Here is a 23,531-nt window from a genome sequence, read left to right on the forward strand (position 1 = left end):
GCCCAACCAAGGGGAGTGAAAACAGACCCTCGTCACCCCTTGGAAAACCCCTTAAACTGCGCGTTTATTCCAGCCCATGGAGCTATAACGTTCGCCTTTAGAAATGTGCGGTTCCGGGCGGAGGCTAAGATGACAGGTTTACCGAACATTGGGATTTTTAAAGCTCCGCTAAACGAGCAGCAGGAGACAAGGCTACTTTAGCGAGCTAACGGACGCTAGCACAGTGAAGTGGGTGAAAACTTCGAGCCTGGGAGAGAATCTGCCATTGGGATTGAAAACCAGGATACCTCCCTCTCTCTCCCGTCGTGTTTTTCCCCTCGCCAGTGAGGTGTTTTGCATCACCTCACAGCCGGTCCAGCTTCATTGAAATAATCGCTTTGTTTACCACTTGCACAATTCCAGCATTGATTCGCGCAGAAATGAGATTAGAGAGTCGCTTTGTGAGGGCAGGCCATGAACTCTGTAACCACATCAGTCAAAAAACAGAGCAGGCCTGTTAACTAGAGATTTGTTTATATAAACTACTCACATTTTGTACTTATTTGACTTCTCTGGGTTTAGCAGGTTTGGGAAAAGAAGATTTGGGTCGGAGCTGCGGTTATAGATCATGCTTTGCATGGTGAAGACAGTGTCAAGAATCGGATGAAAGACTGTCGTGGATTATTATTGCTTTCTTTTCTTTCGTGGGATTCGAGATACGCACAACCAGAGGAAAAAGATGTCTAGTGCAAAAGAAAGCACTTGTAGGAAATTTCAAGCGAACATTTTCAACAAAAGCAAATGTCAGAACTGCTTCAAGCCTCGCGAGCTGCACCTGCTGACGGATCAGGATCTCAACCAGGTAAATGCTTTGTTTCTGAGTCTTTTCTGTGACAGATAATGGTCAGACAACTTCTAATTATTTCATGTGATCAGGCGAAAGATAAGCATAAACATACAGCCTGGTATCAAGATGTACCCAGTCCTGTTTAGTCTTTTTTTGTTGTTGACAATTGATTTTTTTTCTGACAGCTCTTCACTGATATGTTTGCAGTGACCACCTGACAAGCCTTTTGCTAAATCAACAGCTTCACCTGTATTTGAAGGTTTTATCAGGTTAGCGTAAAACTAGTGTCATGATAGGGATTGTGACGAGGTTTATATGACAGTGAAGGATAGTGTTTCACTGTTTCGTCAAGTCATGCATGTTTCGTGTTTCAAAGATGGTTGCAATTAATGTTTGTGTTCTCATGTGTTTACTCTCTATGTAGTCTCTGCAAATGGTGTTAACATTGTGATAAACTGTTTGTGTGGTTCTTTTTGGTTTAGTTACTGTCCACTTTTTGAAATATGAGACATGTATGTATATTTATAAGGAGATGAATTGATTAAAAATGGTTTATAAACAGAAGATGTTCTAAAAAGTATTTTTTGTAGGGCTTTTAAAAAAACAAACACATTTTTTTTTAGAAAGATTTGTAGCCATTAATACTCAAACATTTCAGATCTTTCTTTAAAGGGATAGTTCACCCAAAAATGGAGATTCTCTGTTATCATTTACACCCTCATGCCATCCCAGAGGTGTATGACTTCCTTTCTTCTGCAGGACACAAATGGAGATTTTTGAAGAATATCTCAGCTCTTTAGGTCCATACAATGCAAGTGAATGTTGGCCAGAACTTTGAAGCTGAAAAAAGCATAAAAAGGCATCTTTTAATTTATTTTACTTCAGTGAGTAAATCCATGTCTTCAGAAGCAATATGATAGGTGTGGGTCAGAAACAGAGATAAATATTTAAGTTTTTTTAAATTTTTTTTATTTTTATTTAACCCTTGTTAACTTCATTACAGGCGCATTCTTGAGGCCTTTGGCTTCAGATATGACCCCAAACAATAACCGTGTAATTTTGTACCGTAATCATATAATTTTTTTTAAACAAACGTAAAAACTCTAAAGTTGTGCAGTTTTTTGGGGGGTTGTGGTATTTTAACCTTATTTTCCTCTAAATGACTAAACTACACAGTGTTTCCCATTAATTACCTATTTGTTCATAATGAACCGAAAATATTTTTACTCTTCTCATAATAACATAAAAGATCTTTAACGTTATGTTTTGTGCCGTTGCTTTGGCAAAGCATCTCTCACTCCCAGTCAACGTTAGATTACCGTTAATTACGTTAGCTGTCAGTCTCCTCGCTTGTGTTGACTGACATCCGGCTGCTTCAGGTTGAAGTAATGTACTGTTTAAGCTTAATGTTTGCACCCTTGATTTTCAGATCATGAGCATTTTTTTATATTTCAAGAAGAGAGAGCAAAATCCACTACCAGATGAGGAAGAAACTCATCTGAAGGGACAGCAGGAGAGACAGCCTTCGCTGACTCTCATAGAGGGACAGACATTCAGGAGGGGCACTAGGGCAGGTACAGCCTCCCCTGTGGGAGGGACAGCAGGTGATTTTGACTGCAGAGAAAGGGGCAGTAGGTCAGTGTGAACTGCGTTAAACTCCGTCTCGTTTACCATGCTTTGGGTGTGACTTTTTTGCCGTAACATCACTATTAATATCAGGGTTCAAGGTCCACCCATCACAGTCTCTCAAAATCCTGTGGGAAACACTGCTACACCATTACATTTTGTCACATTCACTTCAGTGAAGATCTACATTTCTCAGTTTCATTCAGTGAGAAAATATGAAAAAAGTGTCATGCATTAGGGGCAGATTGCTTCCATCTGCTGGGAAAAAAAAAAAATGTTTAAAATTAGGGCTGCAACTAACGATTAGTTTGATAATTGACTAATCTAATGATTATTAGAACGATTATTAAACTATTTGGGCGATTATTGCCACGATTAATCATTAGCGCTTAACCGACTATTCAGCTTGTGCCCCGACTTAAAAGGTTGTATTAAATGTGCTTGCTAACAATAAAGCAGACAAAATCATCTTTTAGAAATACTTTTAAATGACATTCACTGAATTAAAGGAAAAAAATAATAATTTTATTAAGTTTAATTCAGTAAAATATTCACTGTTTTTGTCTTGTTTTTCATTTAAAATAGTCTAAAAATAAATTTACTTGAGAAGCAACATATCATTTACAGTTGAAGTCAGAAGTTTACATACACCTTAGCCAAATACATTTAAACTCAGTTTTTCCCCAGTTCCTGACATTTAATCATAGAAAACATTCCCTGTCTTAGGTCAGTTAGGATCACTATTTTAAGAATGTGAAATGTCAGAATAATAGTAGAGAGAATTATTTATTTCAGCTTTTATTTCTTTCATCACATTCCCAGTGGGTCAGAAGTTTACATACACTTTGTTAATATTTGGTAGCATTGCCTTTAAATTGTTTAACTTGTGTCAAAACGTTTTGGGTAGCCTCCCACAAGCTTCTCACAATAAATTGCTGGAAATTTGGCCCATTCCTCCAGACAGACTAGGTGTAACTGAGTCAGGTTTGTAGGCCTCCTTGCTCGCACACGCTTTTTCAGTTCTGCCCAAAAAATTTCAGATTGAGGAATCCGATTGAGGTCAGGGCATTGTGATGGCCATTCCAATACCTTGACTTTGTTGTCCTCAAGCCATTTTGCCACAACTTTGGAGGTGTGCTTGGGGTCATTGTCCATTTGGAAGACCCATTTGCGACCAAGCTTTAATTTCTTGGCTGATGTATTGATATGTTGCTTCAATTTATCCACATCATTTTCCTTCCTCATGATGCCATCTATTTTGTGAAGTGCACCAGTCCCTCCTGCAGTAAAGCACCCGTACAACGTGATGCTGCCACCCCCATGCTTCACTGCTGGGATGGTGTTCTTCGGCTTGCAAGCCTCACCCTTTTTCCTCCAAACATAACGATGGTCATTATGGCCAAACAGTTTGATTTTTGTTTCATCAGACCAGAGGACATTTCTCCAAAAAGTAAGATTTTTGTCCCCATGTGCACTTGTAAACTGTAGTTTGGCTTTTTTATGGCGGTTTTGGAGCAGTGGCTTCTTTCTTGCTGAGCAGCCTTTCAGTTTATGTCGATATAGGACTCATTTTACTGTGGATATAGATACCTGACAACCTGTTTCTTCCAGCATCTTCACAAGGTCTTTGCTGTTGTGCTGGGATTGATTTGCACTTTTCGCACCAAACTACTTTCATCTCTAAGAGACTGAATGCATCTCCTTCCTGAGTGGTAGGATGGCTGCGTGGTCCCATGGTGTTTATACTTGCGTACTGTTGTTTGTACAGATGAACGTGGTACCTTCAAGTGTTTGGAAATTGCTCCCGAGGTTGAACCAGACTTGTGGAGGTCCACAATTTTTTTTTCTGAGGTCTTGGCTGATTACTTTAGATTTTCCAATGATGTCAAGCAAAGAGGCACTGAGTTTGAAGGTAGGCCTTAAAATACATCCACAGCTACATCTCCAATTCAGTACACCTCCTGTCAGAAGCTAATAGTCTAAAGGCTTGACATAATTTTCTAGAATTGTCCAAGCTGCTTAAAGGCACAGTTAACTTAGTGTATGTAAACTTCTGTCCCACTGGAATTGTGATATTGTCAATTAAAAGTGAAACAATCTGTCTGTAAACAGTTGTTGGAAAAATTACTCGTGTCATTCACAAAGTATATGTCCTAAACGACTTTCCAAAACTATAGTTTGCTAATATTAAATCTGTGGAGTGGTTAAAAAATGAATTTTAATGACTTCAACCTAAGTTAATGTAAACTTCTGACTTCAACTGTATTAAGATTTGCTTTAAGAGACAAATATAAGTGTATTTTGTATATAAGTGTATTTTTTTCACTTGGTTATACTTCTGTGAATGCAGTAAAGACAATTTATACTCAATATTCGAGATCTGTTCTCTAAAAGCAACTCTAAATATCTTATTTGCTGCGTCTCAGGAGAATGCGTCTTTGTTTTTAAAAAAAGATTTTTAGATGTTTTAAAATATTTCTATTTTTAAAGATGCAGTATGTAAGATTCAGAAACCCTTGTTATTAATGATACCTGTGGCCGTTAAGTGAACTGCAGCCTGTTGCTTGTGATCGCGCGCACACACTCCATAGGGACACGAGCGAGCATCGACCAAAACAGAGACTGAATGTGATTCACCGGTATCATGATGACAGATGAGGTAGCATAATTAAAATTACACAGTTATGATTGTTTTAATACAAAGTTTGAGACTGTATATTATATTTGACTCTCCAGTGCTGGAACAGGGCTAAAACAAAGTGTGGATCTAGGTCTGACTATGTGAGACTCGTTTGAAGTAATCACTTTTCTTTGCATGATACATTGACTGCATTTATACGATAGTCTATGTCGGCGTTAGCTAGCTAGCCAGCTTTATCAATAGCTGTTAGCTAAATTTGATGGATGATGACAGTAGCTGTTTACAAAATAGACTGTACATTATAAATATGTTGACACAATTCAGTATTGATGTGAATCCGTCACAACTGTCATTTTGATATATCGATGCGCTATTGTTTTATAATAAGTTGTATATATTTTCTGTATAACCAAGTTACGTTACACTAATGAATGGAGCTTTTTGCATTATCTTGAACATTGTCTAACATTCATTTCATGTGTTATTGTAGTTTATCTTGCTGAATAATTACAGATTAACAATGACATTAACCTGATTTTCACTCTAGTTTTCGCTTGACCACAATCACGTTCTCGCTTAGCCAGACGGGATTCAGTAAATGTTTTTTTTTTTTTTTTTTTTGGCTTACTCTGAGTTTGTGTAGGAGTCGGTGTTGTGCTGGGTGCTGGATTCCATCTCTAAGATAACGTTACCTAGTGTTGACACCGTTAAATATCAGAAGCACTGAGGCAAGGCTCTCGGGAGCATGCATAAACGTCACATCCTTTGGATATTCTCGGCAAAAGTGACGCGCTCCCTTCGCATAAAAATCAGTCTATAGGCTTTAATAGGCAACCTAGGAAGTCTGGGAAGGGCTAATTTTTTAAGTTGCATTACAAACCGTTCACACGTTGGCAAAAAAAAAGGCGAATATTTCATGAAAAATGTTACATATTGCACCTTTAATATTATATTCAACATTCTCAGATAACAATTTTTTCTTCTGCAGTATAGCTGCTAAAGTAAATGTATGTTGTTTAAAAGGAGTTTTAGATATTTATATTTGAAAACAAGCCAAAACAAAAACAAATCAAAAACGTATTTTGTTGCAGTGTATAATGGGGCAAAGACTACCTTTCTCACATTTCTTTTCACTTCAATCCATCTTTAACTCGCAAAAAAAACAAACATTCTCTTATTAATAAAGCTGCGTATTGCAAATTGTCTTCACGATAAGAAATGCGCAGTGACATATATATTATGATACATTGCGTGCAAAATTATTAGGCAAGTGAGTATTCTGAGCTTATCATTATTTCCATGCACATTTTTCAACTCCAAACCATATAAACTTGAATGCTTATTGGATTAAATCATTTTCAGGTGATATGTATTTGTGTAATGAGGGAGGGTGTGGCGAAAGTGACTAACACCTTTATATCAAGGTGTGCATAATTATTAGGCAGCTTCATTACCTCAGGTAAAATCGGCCAAAAAAGAGATTTAACTGACACTGAAAAGTCAAATATTGTAAAATGCCTTTCAGACGGATGCAGCACTCTTGAAATAGCTAAACTATTGAGGCGTGACCACCGGACAATCAAATGTTTTGTTGCGAATAGTCAACTGAGGCGCAAAAAACACATGGAGGTGAAAAGGCGCAAATTAACTGCAAAAGACTTTAGAAGAATTAAACCCATTATCCTCCAATGCTACCATATTCCAGAACTGCAACCTACCTGGAGTGTCCAGAAGTACAAGATCAAGTGCTCAGAGACATGGCCAAGGTCAAGAAGGCTGACACATGACCATTACTGAATATATTCACAAGTTGAAGCGTCAAGATTGGGCAAAGAAATACCTGAAGACAGATTTTTCAAAGGTTTTATGGACAGATGAAATGAGAGTGACTCTTGATGGACCAGATGGATGGGCCCGTGGCTGGATCACTAATGGACACAGGGCATCACTTCGAGTCAGGCGCCAGCAAGGTGGAGGAGGGGTACTGGTATGGGCTGCTATCATTAAGGATGAGGTAGTTGGACCTTTTCGAGTTGAAGATGGACTGAAACTCAACTCTCAAACCTACTGCCAGTTTCTGGAAAGTACTTTCTTCAAGCAGTGGTACAGGAAGAAGTCCTCAGCATTCAAGAAGGCCATGATCTTTATGCAGGACAATGCTCCATCACATGATTCCAAGTACTCCACTGCTCAAAGATGCCCAAATAATGACTTGGCCTCCTTCCTCACCTGACTTAAATCCTACTGAGAACTTGTGGGCCCTTCTTAAATGTGAGATTTAAAGTGAGGGAAGACAATACACCTCTTTGAACAGCATTTGGGAGGCTGTGGTTGCTGCTTCATTGAAAGTTGATTGTGAACAGATAAAGAAACTGACAGACTCCATGGATGGAAGACTCATGGCAGTTATTGAAAAGGGTGGCAATATTGGTCACTGAATATTTTTGAAAGGCCAAAAATGTTATTTAATTGTCATTTTGTGTTACTTATTTGTTTCACCTACTCTAAAAATGTAGAATAAACAATTGAGTTGGGAGAAATTCTTTTTGTAATTTAGTTGCCTAATAATTGTGCACACTAATAGTTGCCTAATAATTGTGCACACTTATATATTCCCCTGAGAAAGACAAAACTCACTTTTTCTTTGTTAAACATTCAGGTTTGAGGTTCAGTAACATTTTGGATTGACTGAGAGCATTGTGTTTGTTCAACAATAAAATTAATCCTGAGGAATACAATCTGCCTAATAATTGAGCACGCAGTATAAGTCGTGAGCCATCAAGTTATAATCTAGCTGCATTAAGCCTGCATTCTCGAGGGACGAGCATCCCCGCGACGGAGTGTGCATCAGCCGGATGCAGTTTCAATCTATCCCCCTTAGATCGGAACACTTAGTGCGCGCAACTCATAGAGGCGCTGACCGCACAGAGAAATGCCAGTTTCGGGGTTTGTAGTTATTTACATGATCTGCTCCAGCTCCACTTATTCCACAAGGAGAGTGCGTCTGTATTTACTTATTTTGTATAATTCCCTCATACTTTGTGATCTACATCACATGAAGCTTTGAAAGTTTAGAGTGCACCTGGACTGTGAGCTGTGTAATTCTTCCTCTCCTCAGTCAGGCGTCAGCTGCAGTGCTGCTCTCGTGCATCATCATTAGAGTTTCATATGATCTCATGTTATGTTAAATGACATCAAACGACTATTCAAAAACATAATATTTTGTCAGTTTCTTTATTGTCGACATTGTCGGTAATGTCAACTAATCGTTTCAGCCCTAATTAAAATGACCTGAAATTATACAATTATAACCAGTAGATTGCTGCAGAGGTCCTCTCATTTGCCTGGTTGTAGCAAACTGATTTTTTTTTTTTTTTTTAAGATCTTATCAAGTTCTGCATTAGGATATTTATTTAGACATTATCAAAGACATAAAAAAAAAAAAATCACTATGTAAAAATTTAGCATTTTTTTGTTTTGAGGTGTCAGTTTTTGCAATGATGCCACATTATGATTACAAACCATGGTGTTACAAAGAGAAGACTTAGAGTAAAAGTTTTGTTACCTATCATTTATTTCAAACATCCCAATTCAATAAATCAATAGAATAAATTAATAAAAAATGCCAACAAAACCAACAGGAATGAACAGTGATAATTTTGTGTACAAACATATGACTTAGAATAAACATTTTGCTCCCACCCCTAAGCGTAAACTTTCTCACAGTGGGAAAAAAATCAGTCGTCTAAAACTCAGCCTTTGATCTGTGTCTGCGTGTGTGTGCGTGTCTGCATGTGTGTGCGTGTCTGCATGTGTGTGCGTGTCTGCGTGTGTGTGCCTGCATGTGTGTCTGTGTGTGCGTGTTGGTATGCATGCATGTAAGCCATTTCATTTATGTGTGTGTTCTCCGTTCTGGATGTGTTATGGTCTCACCCTTTCATTTCTGTGTGTGGTCTGCATTGTGGCTGATTTTATTTGACAATTTCTATAAGAAATTCTCTTTTATAGTCTCACCTTTGTGTGATTGTGTGGGTGTGTGAGCATGTGCGTTACACATTGTGGATATGTTATAGTATCACCCCTTAATTTCTGTGTGTTTGTGTTGTGCATTGTGGCTGATTTATTGATTTTATTTGACAAATAATAATAATAAAAAATGCTTGTTTTATGAAGGAAACTGTTTTTTTTTTTTTGTTTTTTTTTGTTTTTGTTTTTTAAGGAAGCAAAGTTCAAAAGGGGTCATTTTTTTACCCCAAAGCTACTTAAGGGCTATCTCCACCTTTGGCCAGCCCCGTCCAGGTGGTGGCGATATGCACGAAGAATGTGAATTGGGAAAAAAGCAAAAGAAGAGTGGAAGTTAAAGTGGAGATTGATAGTAAAAAAGGACTTAAATATTTACCTGTTTCTCACCCACATTTCAGAAGACATGGATTTAACCACTGGAGTTGTATGGATTACTTTTATGCTGCCTTTGTGATTTTTGAAGCTTCAAAGTTTTGGCCATCATTCACTTGCATTGTATGGACATACAGAGCCGAGATATTTTTCTAAAAATCTTAGTTTGTGTTCTGCAGATGTAAGAAAGTCAAAGACATCTGGGATGGTATGAGGGTGAGTAAATGATGAGAGAATTTTCATTTTTGATTTAACTATTCTTATTAAGATTCTTGGTAAGAACTGATTTGTTTCATTACAGTAGCAGGAGTTACACCGGAACACACACACTTTTGTCCTTGTTGACTAATCACTTTGTTTAGAATTGCGTCCATTTGCTAAGACCTTCCAGTTAAAGGTTTCTGAATTCTAAGAAGGCATTATTTTTTTCTGCTAAAAGGCTTTAGAGGAAAATATTGGTCATGCCAAGGTTTGTCACAGCCAGAACGTTTTGAAGCGTCCTCCGTATTACAGGTACTTTACGACTGTGCTTCTGGAGTTTGAGGAATAGTTGGCCATGTTGAAAAGTTTTCGCTAATTCAGTGCTTCATATTGTTTAATTAGCCTATTCAATGAAAGTCTGTTCAACAAAAGTCTGTTTGGTTAAGTGTATGAAGACTCAACCACTGAACATATTTCCCTATGTGCTTACAGTTTCAGACCGTAAGGGCCTGTTGTGTTTTAATTGATCCCACACCCTCAGCCTGATGGTACTTTTAACAGGACTTTAGATCCGTCAAGCTACGTCAGCATCCTCCAGCATGCGTGTGTTGTGGTTTGAGTGAGATTACCAGCAGTTAACCCCTTCTCTGCCAGATTCATGAGTCATTTAATGGATTACATCACTCACTAATCCCACTATGATGACCTAGTGTCCATTATTAGGCTACCTCATGTAAAACCCTTTGCTGGAGTTTTTTGCTCCACTGGTATTGTAATTTCTGAATTTAAGACTGAGCCCAAGTCTCGTCTGCCACAGAGCAAAGTCAATAATAATTTACTTTGTTTTGGCACCACATTGAACCAACATTAGGCAAACCTTGTTTCAAATTAGAGACTGACCATCGTTTAGACCAAGGCAAGTACATTTGCCAAGTTCAAGCTATTTTTTTTAATTATTTTGAAAATGGAAGTTATAGCAGAAGCTTACTATAAATTATATTTTGAGTTTCACATCTCTTTCTAAGTGAGTTTGTGAGTGACCAACTGTGACATCAGAATCTCTGCACTGTGCCATTTGTTCACAGATGTTACATTGAACAGAACGTAAAAAAATAGCATTGATACTGGCAAACCAATATGTCCCTATCCCATAATAGGTTTAAATCAGTTTGTGAAAATAATAACTTTTGAAATGCTATTAACCTTTTCAGAATGTTCATCTCAATTTGTTGATTGTATACTTTCACAAATATTTTACAAATTAAGTAAGGGATCATTTCACAGTATTCAGTTATATGGTATATCATGGTAAATAACAGTCACAATATTGTTATCTTGGGCACAAAATACCATAAATAATTCTAGATAACCTTTTGGACAATTTAAAAAATTCTTTTTTTTTTTTTTTAACACAGTAGTTTTTTTACCCATCAACCAATCAAAATTCACAACACTGTCTGTGTGTATGCGGCACAAATGACATGCTCACTCTGATGTAAACAAACCAGCATTGAAGAGAAATGTGGCTAAAGGAGGAACGCTGCTGACCTTTTATTACTAAGTCCTGTAATTAATAATGGGAATGTGGCTCAGTGATGATTTCAATATTAATTTCAAGTATTAATTTCATACAGTGAGAGTGAACTTATTAAAGTTGTAGCTAGCGCCTAGCTATATATTAGCAACTAGCTTGCTATTCTGTAAAAATAAAACATACATACTATTGTTGTAGCCTAGTAGCTGGCTCAATAAAATTAGCCTAGCCTTACTTTAACAATAGCCTCAACAAGACAAGGTCTGTCCTGGTCTGTAAAGATCAGTACGCCCCATGGCAAAATGACCATTTAAATATTAAAGAGCACATATTATGTTAATTTACAGGTTCATAACTTTATTTTGGGGGTCTTCTAGAATAGGTTTACATGCTTTAATGTTCAAAAAACATATTATTTTTCTCATATTGTACATTGCTTGAGCACCTCTTTTCACCTTCTGTCTGAAACACTCTGTTGTAACAATTGCCTCTTTAAAGCCCCTCTTTCTGAAAAGCCCAGTCTGCTTTGATTGGTCAGCTGACCCAGTCTGTTGTGATTGGTCAACTACATAGAGCACGTGTCGGAAATGTAATGCCCCTTACCATAACTGAGTTTCAGCTCCCAAGTCTTCCTTAGCAGCTCTGTAAACACTATTGTAACTATGGTAACAGTGGTGTCGGTTTTTGCCGTACCAGCTCTAGCCCGAGTCTGATAATGAAAGTTTGGAAGAACAAGCTGATCGACCCTAATCACCTTCACAAGCAGGACATTTCATAGTGGTATGTTTTAATTTTGTAGCTTTCTTACAGGTACACTGTTGATTATTGTGAACCTGACAAAGCTTCAAGTAAAAGACATGTAGTGCATCTAAGTTAGTCATCTTTTGCTCTTTTGCACTATTCATGATAGTAAGAACGAAAAACAATCTTCATAATTCTACACAATTGTAGGTAAAAGTGAGCCCGCAGATGAATTGCAAAACTGTTTCAACACAATAACATTAGCTAGCAGGTTAGCAGAGGCCTACAGCTGTGCACTGGGTGTACACTGTAACTACAACACAAAACTCCGCATTTGAACTCTTGGTAGCAGATAAAGCCACATATAATCAAACATACTTGCAGGTTGTGATCCTGAAGTGCCAGATTGTCCCAACAAAGTGGGAACTGCACCATCTTTCAGGAGTAATTGTCTTGAAAATCCGGCATTGGTTGTAGTTGTACTGCTGAGGAATAGTGGTAAAAATATATTTTAACCACTGATACTTCAATTCGCCTGCCTTTGGAAGTCCAAACAAAGAGGGTTTGCTTTCGCATGAAGAAAACAGCATCTTCTCGACATGGCGACAACACTAACCCAACTCATCCTGGCCTCGGCTATAACTACCTTTGTTTGAGGGCAGGCCAAAGTAGCCCTTAGGCGGGCATTATGTAAATGTGTTACATAGTGACGTAGATAATTTACGGAAGAAATGGCTGGACTACAAACCAGCTGTTTCGTGTGGTTCTTGAGCGGTGTTGTCTGTGGGAGAAGAGTAACTCCCTTTTGCATGGACTTTATCCTTTGTAACTTTGCAGACCTTTTACAAGCACAAAGAGCTATGTTACACACTAAAGGAAAGGTAAAATCCCAAAAAGCATAATAGGGCCTCTTTAAGTTCAACTAAATGTTATATTTGGCTATGTATCTATGGTGTTGATGGTAGTTTTTTTAAACGTTCAGGGTTCTTTTCAAAGTTCTTTGTAATCTTTTAATTTAAAGGCCAGTGTGTCATTGAAATTGTAATTAAAATTTGTATTAAGAGAACAAAAATAAAGTTTATCGTTCAACCCGTTTTTGTAATGTAATTTAATACCGTGATAATACTATATACTGTGATAAAAGCTTCAGCAGTTATCGTGACATGAAAATTTTATACTGTCGCATGCCTAGTTCACCCAAAAATTGTAATTGTCTCATCATTTACTCACCCTTATGCCATCTCTAACTCATATGACTTTCTTCTGTGTAACAAATTTACAGTTTATAGTGAAAAATAATTTACATTTTGCTCTCACCCAAAACTGATCGTCTCACTTCAGAAGTGGTTGATTAAACCACTTGAGTTGTATAGAATACTTTATGCTGCCTTTGTGTCCTTTTTAGAGCTTGGAAGTATTGGTCCCCATTGACTAGGGGTGGGGAAAAAATTGGTTTTTGTTACAAATCATGATTCTTTAGACAAACGATTTTAAAATCGTCTACCTGATGAAAAACAGATTTTTTATTTAATTGAAAAAATGACACATTTAGCTTAATGCTAATACAATGATTGATAGATAAATATAGGACAATATATTTGTGCAGAGTTCAACACAAACAGGTTTTCTCTCTGAGAAGTTTCTTCTATTTAATTCTTTACATTCAGTCATTTAATACATCGCTGTTGCAGCCATCAAAGTGCCGCTTGTTAACTGTTGAATGTAAAGTCCTTTGCTTTGGGTAATGTTCCTGTTACTATGCATAATCCACAGATTTATTTGTGAGGTGCTGTGGAGAGTATTTGTCAGGAGTCATTCTACAGATTCTGTCTGACACTGCTGTAATAAATAGTTTAGCTGTATAAAGGCTTATCAAACTGTTAAATGCCTTGAACAACATGTCGCGCCCAAGCAATATTTATAATCTAACAGCTGTGCACTTCTGAATGCGGAGCCGATTGCCATGTGACTTCAAGTGCTCTGGTTACTTGAAGCATGTCATCTGTGTCTGGATGCGCAAAAGTGCATTGAAGCGCATCATTCAGTGTCTGGGATGCACATAAGTGGTTTTGCTGCTCTTATTGGAGCTTTTCGTGTTTCGTACTTTACATACTTTAGTAGTTTTGTGGGATAAGAAGTTCTAGTTTTTAGCCTATTTAATAGTTGAATATCTGTTAGTTATGCTGTTAAATGTCTGTGCTTAGCATACATGTGTCCCTATGAAACACATCTGATTGGGTAACATGGACATATAATGCAGCCTAATTATACAGTTGAAGTCAGAAGTTTACATACACTTAGGTTGAAGTCATTAAAACAAATTCTTTCTACGATTAAATGTCAGGAATTGTGAAAAACTAAGTTCAAATGTATATGGCTAAGGTGTATGTAAACTCCTGACATCAACTGTACATGGGTTCCTTAACACTGACTTGTCAACTAATAGCTCAGACAATGCACAGACTGGTCGATTAGTAGTTTTAAATTGGTAGTTTTGCACATCCCTAACTGCAAATTCTGTATTACAAGGTGAAACAAATGTAATTTCAGACACAACTGTTCTTCAAAATGACATTTCTTCATGAGAAAAAGGAGCTAACAGCTAAATAAATAAAAACATCAAATCGCAATACTTACAGAATCGAAATACATATTGAATCTACATGAAAATATCGTAATATCGAATCGGGAGGTCTGTGGTAATTCCCAGCCCAACCACTGACTTGGATTGTATGGATATAGTCACATCATTTTTTCATCAAAGCATCTTTGTTCCGCAGAAGAAAGTCATAGAACTTTGGCATAAGGATAAGCAAATGATGAGAGAGTGATAATTTTTGGGTGAACTATTCCTTAAATAATCGCAATTACACCATCAAGGGAAATTAATGACAGTCATGATTTTTGTCACAATCGTGCAGCCCTGGAATATATCCTAAATACACATACACACAGAAATATATGTACACAATTTATCTTATCTGTTACTCTGTATAACTCTCAGAATAAGTGGAATGTTGCAATCCACATTGGATATTTGAGCCAAACAACCCCTTTGAGGAGATGTTGGCAGCACACAGGGGGTAAAAGGCTTTCAAAGTACTGTAATTTTGTTCCTTTAAAGAATGCTCCTGATTCCTTCCAAAGGGAGCTCTGTGGAATTAAAATGACCTCAGATGGGATTTAGCTTTTATTAGCATCTAAATGACCAAATTTCTAAGTTTTAACTTTTGAAAGCAAAAACATTCAAAAAGCTGTGGAAGAGCTCAGAATTTAGGCTTGAGGTTAGAATATAAGTCCAGCTACCTACTGATATCCCAGATAGGAAGCAACAGGAAGTCATACATGCATCATGCTGTTGTCTTTTGTTTTGTGTTCCATCTCAGATTTTACGTTTTCAAAGTTGCTTAAAGCATCCCAGTGTGATTCTCATGTAGAATGAGGTCTGCATTGACAGGGAGTGGGAGGGACGGGGTCTTGTGAAAGGAAGTGTGTGTTGGGAAAGTGGAGCACAGTTTCCCAAAGGTCATTCCCACTTCTGAAGTGGCCGTTTGGCCTGGAGAGGGCTGGTGGGCGGGTGTTGGGTAGAAGTTCAAGGCGAGTGCATTCAGGGGTGAGGGGGATATAAAATGGACCGCTGGGAACTGCCAGTCCTCAGGCCTCAGCCTGGAAGGAAATTGGAAGTTAAACCTGATGTGGACTGTAAGGCTGTAGGGTTAGGCTCGAAGCTGGAGAGAGGAAACAGGTCTTCAGTGTGTGGAGGAAAACGCAGGGGTGTGCCGCTGCTCTTTTGGCTACTTGGCTCACCAGTGAGACATGCTATAGGGCACAGCTGTGTTTTGTTGTGCTTCAACCCCCTCCTCTTTGAAAGAGGAAGAAGGCTAAATTTTCTCCCCAGGTATTCTCTGTTGTTTTAAAGACTTATTAATGGGTATTTGATAAGTCTAAAACAGCAAGGTCTTGTTTGGTCTTTTAAGCTATGTTCAGACTGTCAGTCCAAATCTGATTTATCTGATTGGAATCCGATCTTCATGATTGACTGTCCGCACTGTGTATCGCAACTGATAAAATTTGATTTGTGTATCCTGTGGCTATCTTCATTTTCTGGCATATATATCTACATTGGTTGCTATTGCAGTGACGTTTCATCAGTATGCAAAAAAACAACATGGAGGGGAATGAAATAGAGATTGTTGTTAATAACATGTCAATGTGTAGCTGCGCTGCTGGACTACTACTAAAAACAGTGGCAGAGACGGAGGAGGCTGGCATGCTCTGCTTTATTTCGTGTTGCCGTCTACGCCGGTATTATAGTTCAAAGCAGTGTGTGGTCCAGACAGACTAGCAGCAGAGACTATAGGCTAGCAGTCACCAATTAGCGGACCGCAGTCCATGTCCGGACCATGGATTGGTTCCATCTGGACCACGAGACATCCTGACAGTGGTTGGCCCATCTCACCGTTTCTACACTTTAGGTTAGCAGTGCGGCAACACAACAGAGCAGTGTACACTGCAAGCTCTCTGGGGCGTAGATAGCACTGATCCTTCAAAATATTTTGCTCGAGTACCAAACACGCTTCGTTTATGCCCCTTTGTGCTCTGCACTCGTTGCCTCGCTTCCCCTGCCTGCGACATGAGGTGCCGCATAGTAGAGCTGCAAACACGGTTATTTTCACAACAGTAGACTGTAGCGGGATTGAACCACTGAAGTCTGATGGATTGTGTTTATGCTGACTTGTGTGAATTTTTCTTTTTTTCTTTTTTTTTTTTTTTTAGCACAAGATTTTGGCATCCAAGTTAACTATGCAGGAACAGGCACACAATACTTCCTTCATGTAAACTAGATTTATTGACTGTTTAGTGTATAATAGTTCAATTATCCACTCATGATAAACATCTTATTATTTATATCTGTCATCTCAGGAAACATTTGTTGTAGTAATCCAGAAATCACTTTATTTTCTGTTTAGTCACACGTTACAAACAGTACAGATGTGATAAACTCAAAGCATGTGTCTCGATGAAGTCACACATACACATGTATATACACATGTGAAATGGGTGATCCTCTTTTGATACTTTGTTAGCTTTATTTTATTTCTGTTAAGGTAATTGTAAAATTAGCGCAATCCTCTGAGTAGTTGGCTAGCAGCTAGTTTGTTTACAGTGGCGGCTGCCGACCCCTCGAGTTTCGCAATGCTTTGTGTGTCATAGGTTTTTGACCAATCACAGGCTACAGCACCTCCCACAGCCCCTATACACCTCAAAAGTACCTACCCTGGAATAGGAGCTAAAAATGTCCACTAAAACGGCTTAGAGGGACTATAGTTCCTCAGGCGCGAAAATGACGAAAAGTACTAGTCCCGGCGAAAAGTACCTAAAAAGGCTTTAGTACCTGCAACGGGAAAGGGCCTAATTTAGCAGAGACGGGCCACTTCTATTAAAATTAAAGGGATAGTTCACCCAAAAATGAAAATCCTCTCATTATTGACTCACCCTCATGAAATCCCAGGTGTATATGACTTTTTCTTCACCAGAACACATTTGAAGAAAAATAGAAAAATATCATAGCTCAGTAGGTCCTTAAAGTGCAAGTGAATGGGGATTTCTCTTTTGAGGCTCTAAAAATCACAGGCAGTTAGTATTAACGTCATTGATACGACTCCAGCGGTTAAATAATGTCTTCTAAAGCAATACGATCACTTTTGGTGTGAAAAAAGATCAATATTTTAGTACTTTTTAACTATAATCATCACTTCCGTTTGGCATCATGAGAGGGTGGAGACCAGGCGGTGTCTCATAGTTCTTTTTGCCATGATACCGACGTAATCTCACGTTCTCCACTCGGTTGAAACATCCATGATAAGCACACAAATACTCCATTGTGAGTAAAGAAAATGATAAATACAGTTCTAAACCAAAGCCAACCAAGCTACTGTACAGCATTCCTCCTCATTTGTAAACAGTGCTGTTCTTCCAGCTGTGACACCTGTGCGTCAGTTCTCGGGTGTTTCAATTGCTAATGCGATTACGTTACGCACATGACGCTGCAGAATGGAAGCATGATTTAGAGTTAAAAGTACTTAAAAAAATTATAAATAGTCATGTGACGCTATGCGAGTGGAAGCAGACTAGTGGTGAGCTCCGCTACACTTTGCTACAATTATCCTTTCAATCAATATTACTTGGTGAGAACTGATTTAGTTTTGATTGTTAAACTGTGCTGGGAGCGTAGGATGTCGAGGAATTAGTAATCGTCAGCCTGTGGGGACAGTAAAAAGCATTTATGGTCGCACGTGCCTGAAGCCTCTCAGAGCAAGATGGCGGCGGTCCGGTTAGGAATGACAGCAGGCCTAAGGATGTAGGTCAAGATATTGTGAACATTTATGCAGCGCTAACGAAAATCTCATGGAGGGCCTCGTGGAAATACGTCGAGCGACCACATCTATGGAGGCGACACTTTCCACCCTGATCATAGGAATGGACGAGGCTGAAAAGCGAATCGAGTTTCTGGAAGCAACCGGAAAAGAGCTGGGAACTAACCTGCCAGCCACCAAAACTGATGTTGATCAGGTGTGGGAAAAATTTGAGGATATGGAAGTTCAAAGCAGATGTAATAATGTTTGTTTTGTTGGAATCCCCAAGGGAAAGGAAGGTCAGGATATGGTCAAGTTCCTGGATGGGCTTATTCCGAATTTGTTCGACACCTCATCTGAAAACCTGGAAATAGAGCACATGCACAGAGCTTTGTCAGCTTCCCTGGGTGGGTGACAGACCCCGATCCATTCTGGCAAGATTCCTGCGGTCAGCAGACAGAGACTTTGTTTTACATGCGGTGAGGAATAAAAGCAATTTATGCTTGGAGGATTAAAACATTATGATTTCCGGACTTTGCCAATGCTACACTCGCGACACGGGAGAGATTCAAAGAGTGGAAGAAGTTACTTCAAGCACAGGATGTGAGCTTCACATTGCTTTATCCAGCTAAGTTGAGAATTGATGCCAAGGATGGACAGAAGACTTTCACATGCCCACGAAAAGCTATTGCCTTCATTAAATCAATGGAGGGAGTGGGTGGCTTTGCCTGCGCTGAATCAGCGGTATGGACTACACATCGTGGTTGCCTACTGTCTCTTTCTCTCGATCTACTCTTTTTATTTATATATTTATTTTCCTTTATTAACTTGTTTATTTGTTCATTTTGTGGGTTCGATGTTGTTATTTTTTACGGGGCCTATTCCATTGAAAATTTGTGCAGTTCATGTGCATGGTTTATGTAAAAAAAAAAAAAAAAACCCTGGACTGAAGTAATCTTGTAGCAGTGGTGTTGCGGAAAATGTCGTGAGCATGCATGGACTGTTGGATTTCCGGGGGACTGACGCCAGTTGAGACTTATGTGCGATGTTGAAGCGCATCTTTTTTCTGTTCTGTGGGTTATTAAGGTTTTTATAGTTACATCAGTGTTGAATTGTGGTCTATATAATTTAGCCTTTGGTACAGATTGGGAAGCCCCCTAAAGCTGCAGACACCCTCTATATGGTGCTCACGGCCTTTGGAAAGGGGCATGAAGCATCAGTGTATTATTCCTCGTTGATTCAGACTCGGGGTGATGGGACCTTATCAGCTCTTATGAAAGAGATTTGAACTTGGTATTGGAGGATAGGGAGTGGGAAAGAATTGTAAAAAAAATTAAAACTATGACTATGCAAGGGTACGCCTTATTCCCCTAATTCATTGTTTCTCCTGGACTCCCTCTAGATTGTTTAGGCTTGGTTTAAAAGACACACCTACCTGCTGGCGTTGTCAGTTGGAGGGTTGAGACATAGCCCATGCTCTGTGGTTCTGTGCTAAGATTCAAGAATTCTAGTTAAGTCCAGAATTTTCTGTGAGGTTTTAGATACTCAAATTTCATTCTGCCCCAGACTATGTATAATGGGTGATGGGGTGGTTATTAAAGTGGGGAATAAAAGGGAAATAATTGTTGACTCTGTGGATGTGTGTTTTTCTTTGTTTTGTGTTGCGTTTGAGAGTCAATCAATAAAAATGTTAATCTGAAATATGTATCTTTTTCGCACCAAAAACTATTTTCACTTTAGAAGGCATTCATTTAACAGCTAGTGTCATATGGATGACATTTATGCTGACTGCCTGTGATTTTTGGAGATTCAAAAGAGAAATCTTCATTTACTTTGAGGACCTACTGAGCTAAGAGATATATATATATATAATATATATATATATATATATATATATATATATATATATATATAATTAAAAAGAAACTTTTTTTATTTATTTTTTTCAAATGTGTTCTGGTGAAGAAAAAGACATACACACCTAGGATATCATGAAGGTGAGTAAATAATCTGAGAATTTTCATTTTTAGGTGAACTATCCCTTTAATAGGAGAAATTGGAATGGCCAACGGATGTATAAAAGAAAGTCTCGTTTACCGGATAAAGAGCCAATCACCTTTGATATACAAACATCTCCTGTCAGTCAACTCGAAAATGCGCATGCACATTAGCTATACAGGCTGTGAGAATTGCATTTTTACTGTAATCTGAGATAATAAAATAAAAGAAAAAGCACAGTTTATGAAACCAGTATTATCAGATTTTACTGCTGATTTGAAATATGTTCTTTGTTCATAGTCTTGACCAACCGTTTTGGAGATTTTTATCTTTCCCCATTCAAGTAGATAGGAGCTGTACTTTCATGCCGCTTGTTTACATAGAAAAATAGCTGTCCAGAGCATTCCAAAGATGGCAGCTGAGTGGACTGATTTGCTAAAAACTTTGCTAGCAGTTAGGCCTGTCGCGATTATTAAATAATCATCTGATCATGGTTATTTGATCTATCTCATGCACAACAGTCTCTAGAGTTTACTCAGAATGGTGCCAAAAACAAAAAAATATCCAGTGAGGTGCAGTTCTGTGGACAGAAAAGTCTTGTTGATGAGAGAGGTCAACGGAGAATGGCCAGACAGAAAGGCTACAGTAGCTCAGGTAACCGCTCTGTACAATTAAAGTGAGCAAAATTAGCATCTCAGAATGCACAACATGTCAAACCTTGAGGCGGATGGGCTACAACAGCAGTAGACCACGTCGGGTTCCACTTTTGTCAGCCAAGAACAGAAAGCTGAGGCTGCAGTGGGCCTAACATCTGTTTACCTCAGCAGAAATCCAGATTCATCAGACCAGGCTATGCTTTTCCAGTCTTTAACTGTCCAGTTTTAGTGAGCCTGTGCACAGCTATAAAAAATATTGCACACTTTGGATGATTTTACATATACATTGTGTCCCAGATAGGGATGGGAATCGAAAGAAATTTAACCATTCTGATTTCACCTAATGTTTCCGATTCCTTAACAACCCTTCTTGTACTTTTAACGATGAATTATTTGAAATTAAAAAATGCAATTCAGGGCTCCAGACTGCAACTAAAATGGTCACAAAAATAATTGATTGCGACAATTTAAAATCTAGTCGCCATTGGTGACAGTTGGGTTGTGTGCATTTATATGTGGTTTCGTCAGATATCATCTTGTGAGTTATTGAATATATCTTTAGAACACGTACCAGTGTGTCTCGTGCAGCTTTGCACCCATTCTGTTGTGATGACAAGCTTTACATCGCATGCAATAACAAACCCAGTGTGAGAGAGTTGTGAACAAATGACTCTTTTGAACCGGGTCTTTTCATGAATAACTGAGGGTTTGAACTCAGGAGCTCAGGTTAGTAGTTTGTATCAGATTCAATTTCTCAGCAAATCAGCCATTAGTGAGCTCACAACTGGGGGCGCAGACATTTCAAAATAAGAGTCCCATGTGTATTTTGGGCTTCTTTATAATTAAAGGACTCTTATTTTGTACCACTTTTTTTTCTTCTGGTAATTATTGATTGGGATTGGAGTAGCACAATAAATTGCTTCTGGGATTTCATTCAGTTTGCACTCTTGTAGTCTCTGTGTCTGGGCCATCTGGTAACAGTAAAGAAAGACTAAGGCAATATTGTAAACAATTTACATTTTATATATATAATATATATATATATATATATATACACACACACACACACACATTAGAGCCCGACCGATTTTAGAGAGAGAAAATTCATCGATTACTGATATGGTGACCGATATAGCAAATGTTTGAGCTGGAATGAAAACAGACCTTTTCTATGTGGATTTTTCACCGATTTTGCACCGATATGACTATGCAAAGGTACTCGGAAGGTTGCTTTCTTAAATATTTTTATCAAAGAACATTTGACATTATTATTATTATTATTATTATTATAATACATTGTCAACAAATTCTAGAAATGAACACTGAGAAAATAAAGAATAAATAAAAATACAATAAATAGCTAAATAAACATCAGTACTGTTTAGTATCAGTCAATTGCTGACCATTAAAATAAAGAATAAATAAAAATAAAAGAAATAGCTTAATTAACATCAGTACTGTATGTTTAGTATAAGTCAATTGCTGACCATTTAAATAAAGAATAAAAATACAATAAATAGCTAAATAAAAATCAGTACTGTATGTTTAGTATCAGTCAGATGCTGAACATTTAAATAAAGAATAAATACAAATAAAATAAATAGCTAAATAAACATCAGGGGCCGGTTGCACCAGCTATATGTACGTTACAACTTATCCTAGTTGTGGCGTAAATGGACACTAAGTCACAATTTACGCTCGACCAAATATTTGAGCGTTGCACCATTACATTTATGTAGGACGTAACCCTACGTATAAACGGAGTGGTGGTGGCGTAGTGGACTAAAGAACTGAACTGGTAAGCAAAAGGTTGTTGGTTCAATCCCCACAGCCATCACCATTGTGTCCTTGAGCAAGGCACTTAACTCCAGGTTGCTCCAGGGGGATTGTCCCTGTAATAAGGGCACTGTAAGTCGCTTTGGATAAAAGCGTCTGTCAAATGCATAAATGTAAATGTAAACTAAATATTTACGGCAGCCTCCGACCAGGAGTAACTGATGGAATAAAAAATCAGACTCATTTAATGACATCTCATGTTTTGGTTGACAGGCATCAGTCCTTTCGACATATATGATGATGTTGGCATTTACACTCGTGTACATTTATGAGAGAGAAACTTACTTTTAAGCGGCTCTTCAGCATGAAACCAATCTAACGGTGCCGTTTTTAGGGTGCGTCACCGGGTGTCAAGTTTCAACACATTCAAAATATATATAGGATATTAAAATGAATAAATGTCTATTGTTCCAGCCTGTTGTATTAGTATTTATTTATCACCCCTCATTTATTTTAGATACAGTTCCTATATATTATTTACACAGGGCAAATATACTATTTATTAAATCTACTTTTATTACGCATCCTATTTTAATGTCTGGAAAACCAGACTTTTAAATATTACATTTTATAAATGCAATGACTGGAATTGTTCGGTTGAAGGGGGTACCAAACTGTGAATCCTGAACAAAACATTTTGGTGAATACATGTTTACTCATTAGCTTCCACTCTGCTGACAACAATGAAAGTAGCTACGTGGTTAGCTAGTTAGCTGTAAGC

General features: G+C 38.0%; 1 protein-coding gene across 2 annotated transcripts in view; it reads left to right on the forward strand.

Moving 5' to 3' along the window:
* Positions 1–23,531, forward strand: part of LOC127427070 (myosin phosphatase Rho-interacting protein-like) — a 106,494-nt gene continuing 82,963 nt past the window's right edge. For both annotated transcript variants that reach the window (XM_051674416.1, XM_051674417.1), the window contains exon 1: positions 1–841. In XM_051674416.1, coding sequence (XP_051530376.1) covers positions 719–841 — 123 coding nt within the window. In that variant the 5' untranslated portion in view covers positions 1–718. The remainder of the gene's footprint in view (positions 842–23,531) is intronic.

This window comes from Myxocyprinus asiaticus, chromosome 36 (assembly GCF_019703515.2).
Source record: "Myxocyprinus asiaticus isolate MX2 ecotype Aquarium Trade chromosome 36, UBuf_Myxa_2, whole genome shotgun sequence".
NCBI lineage: Eukaryota > Metazoa > Chordata > Actinopteri > Cypriniformes > Catostomidae > Myxocyprinus > Myxocyprinus asiaticus.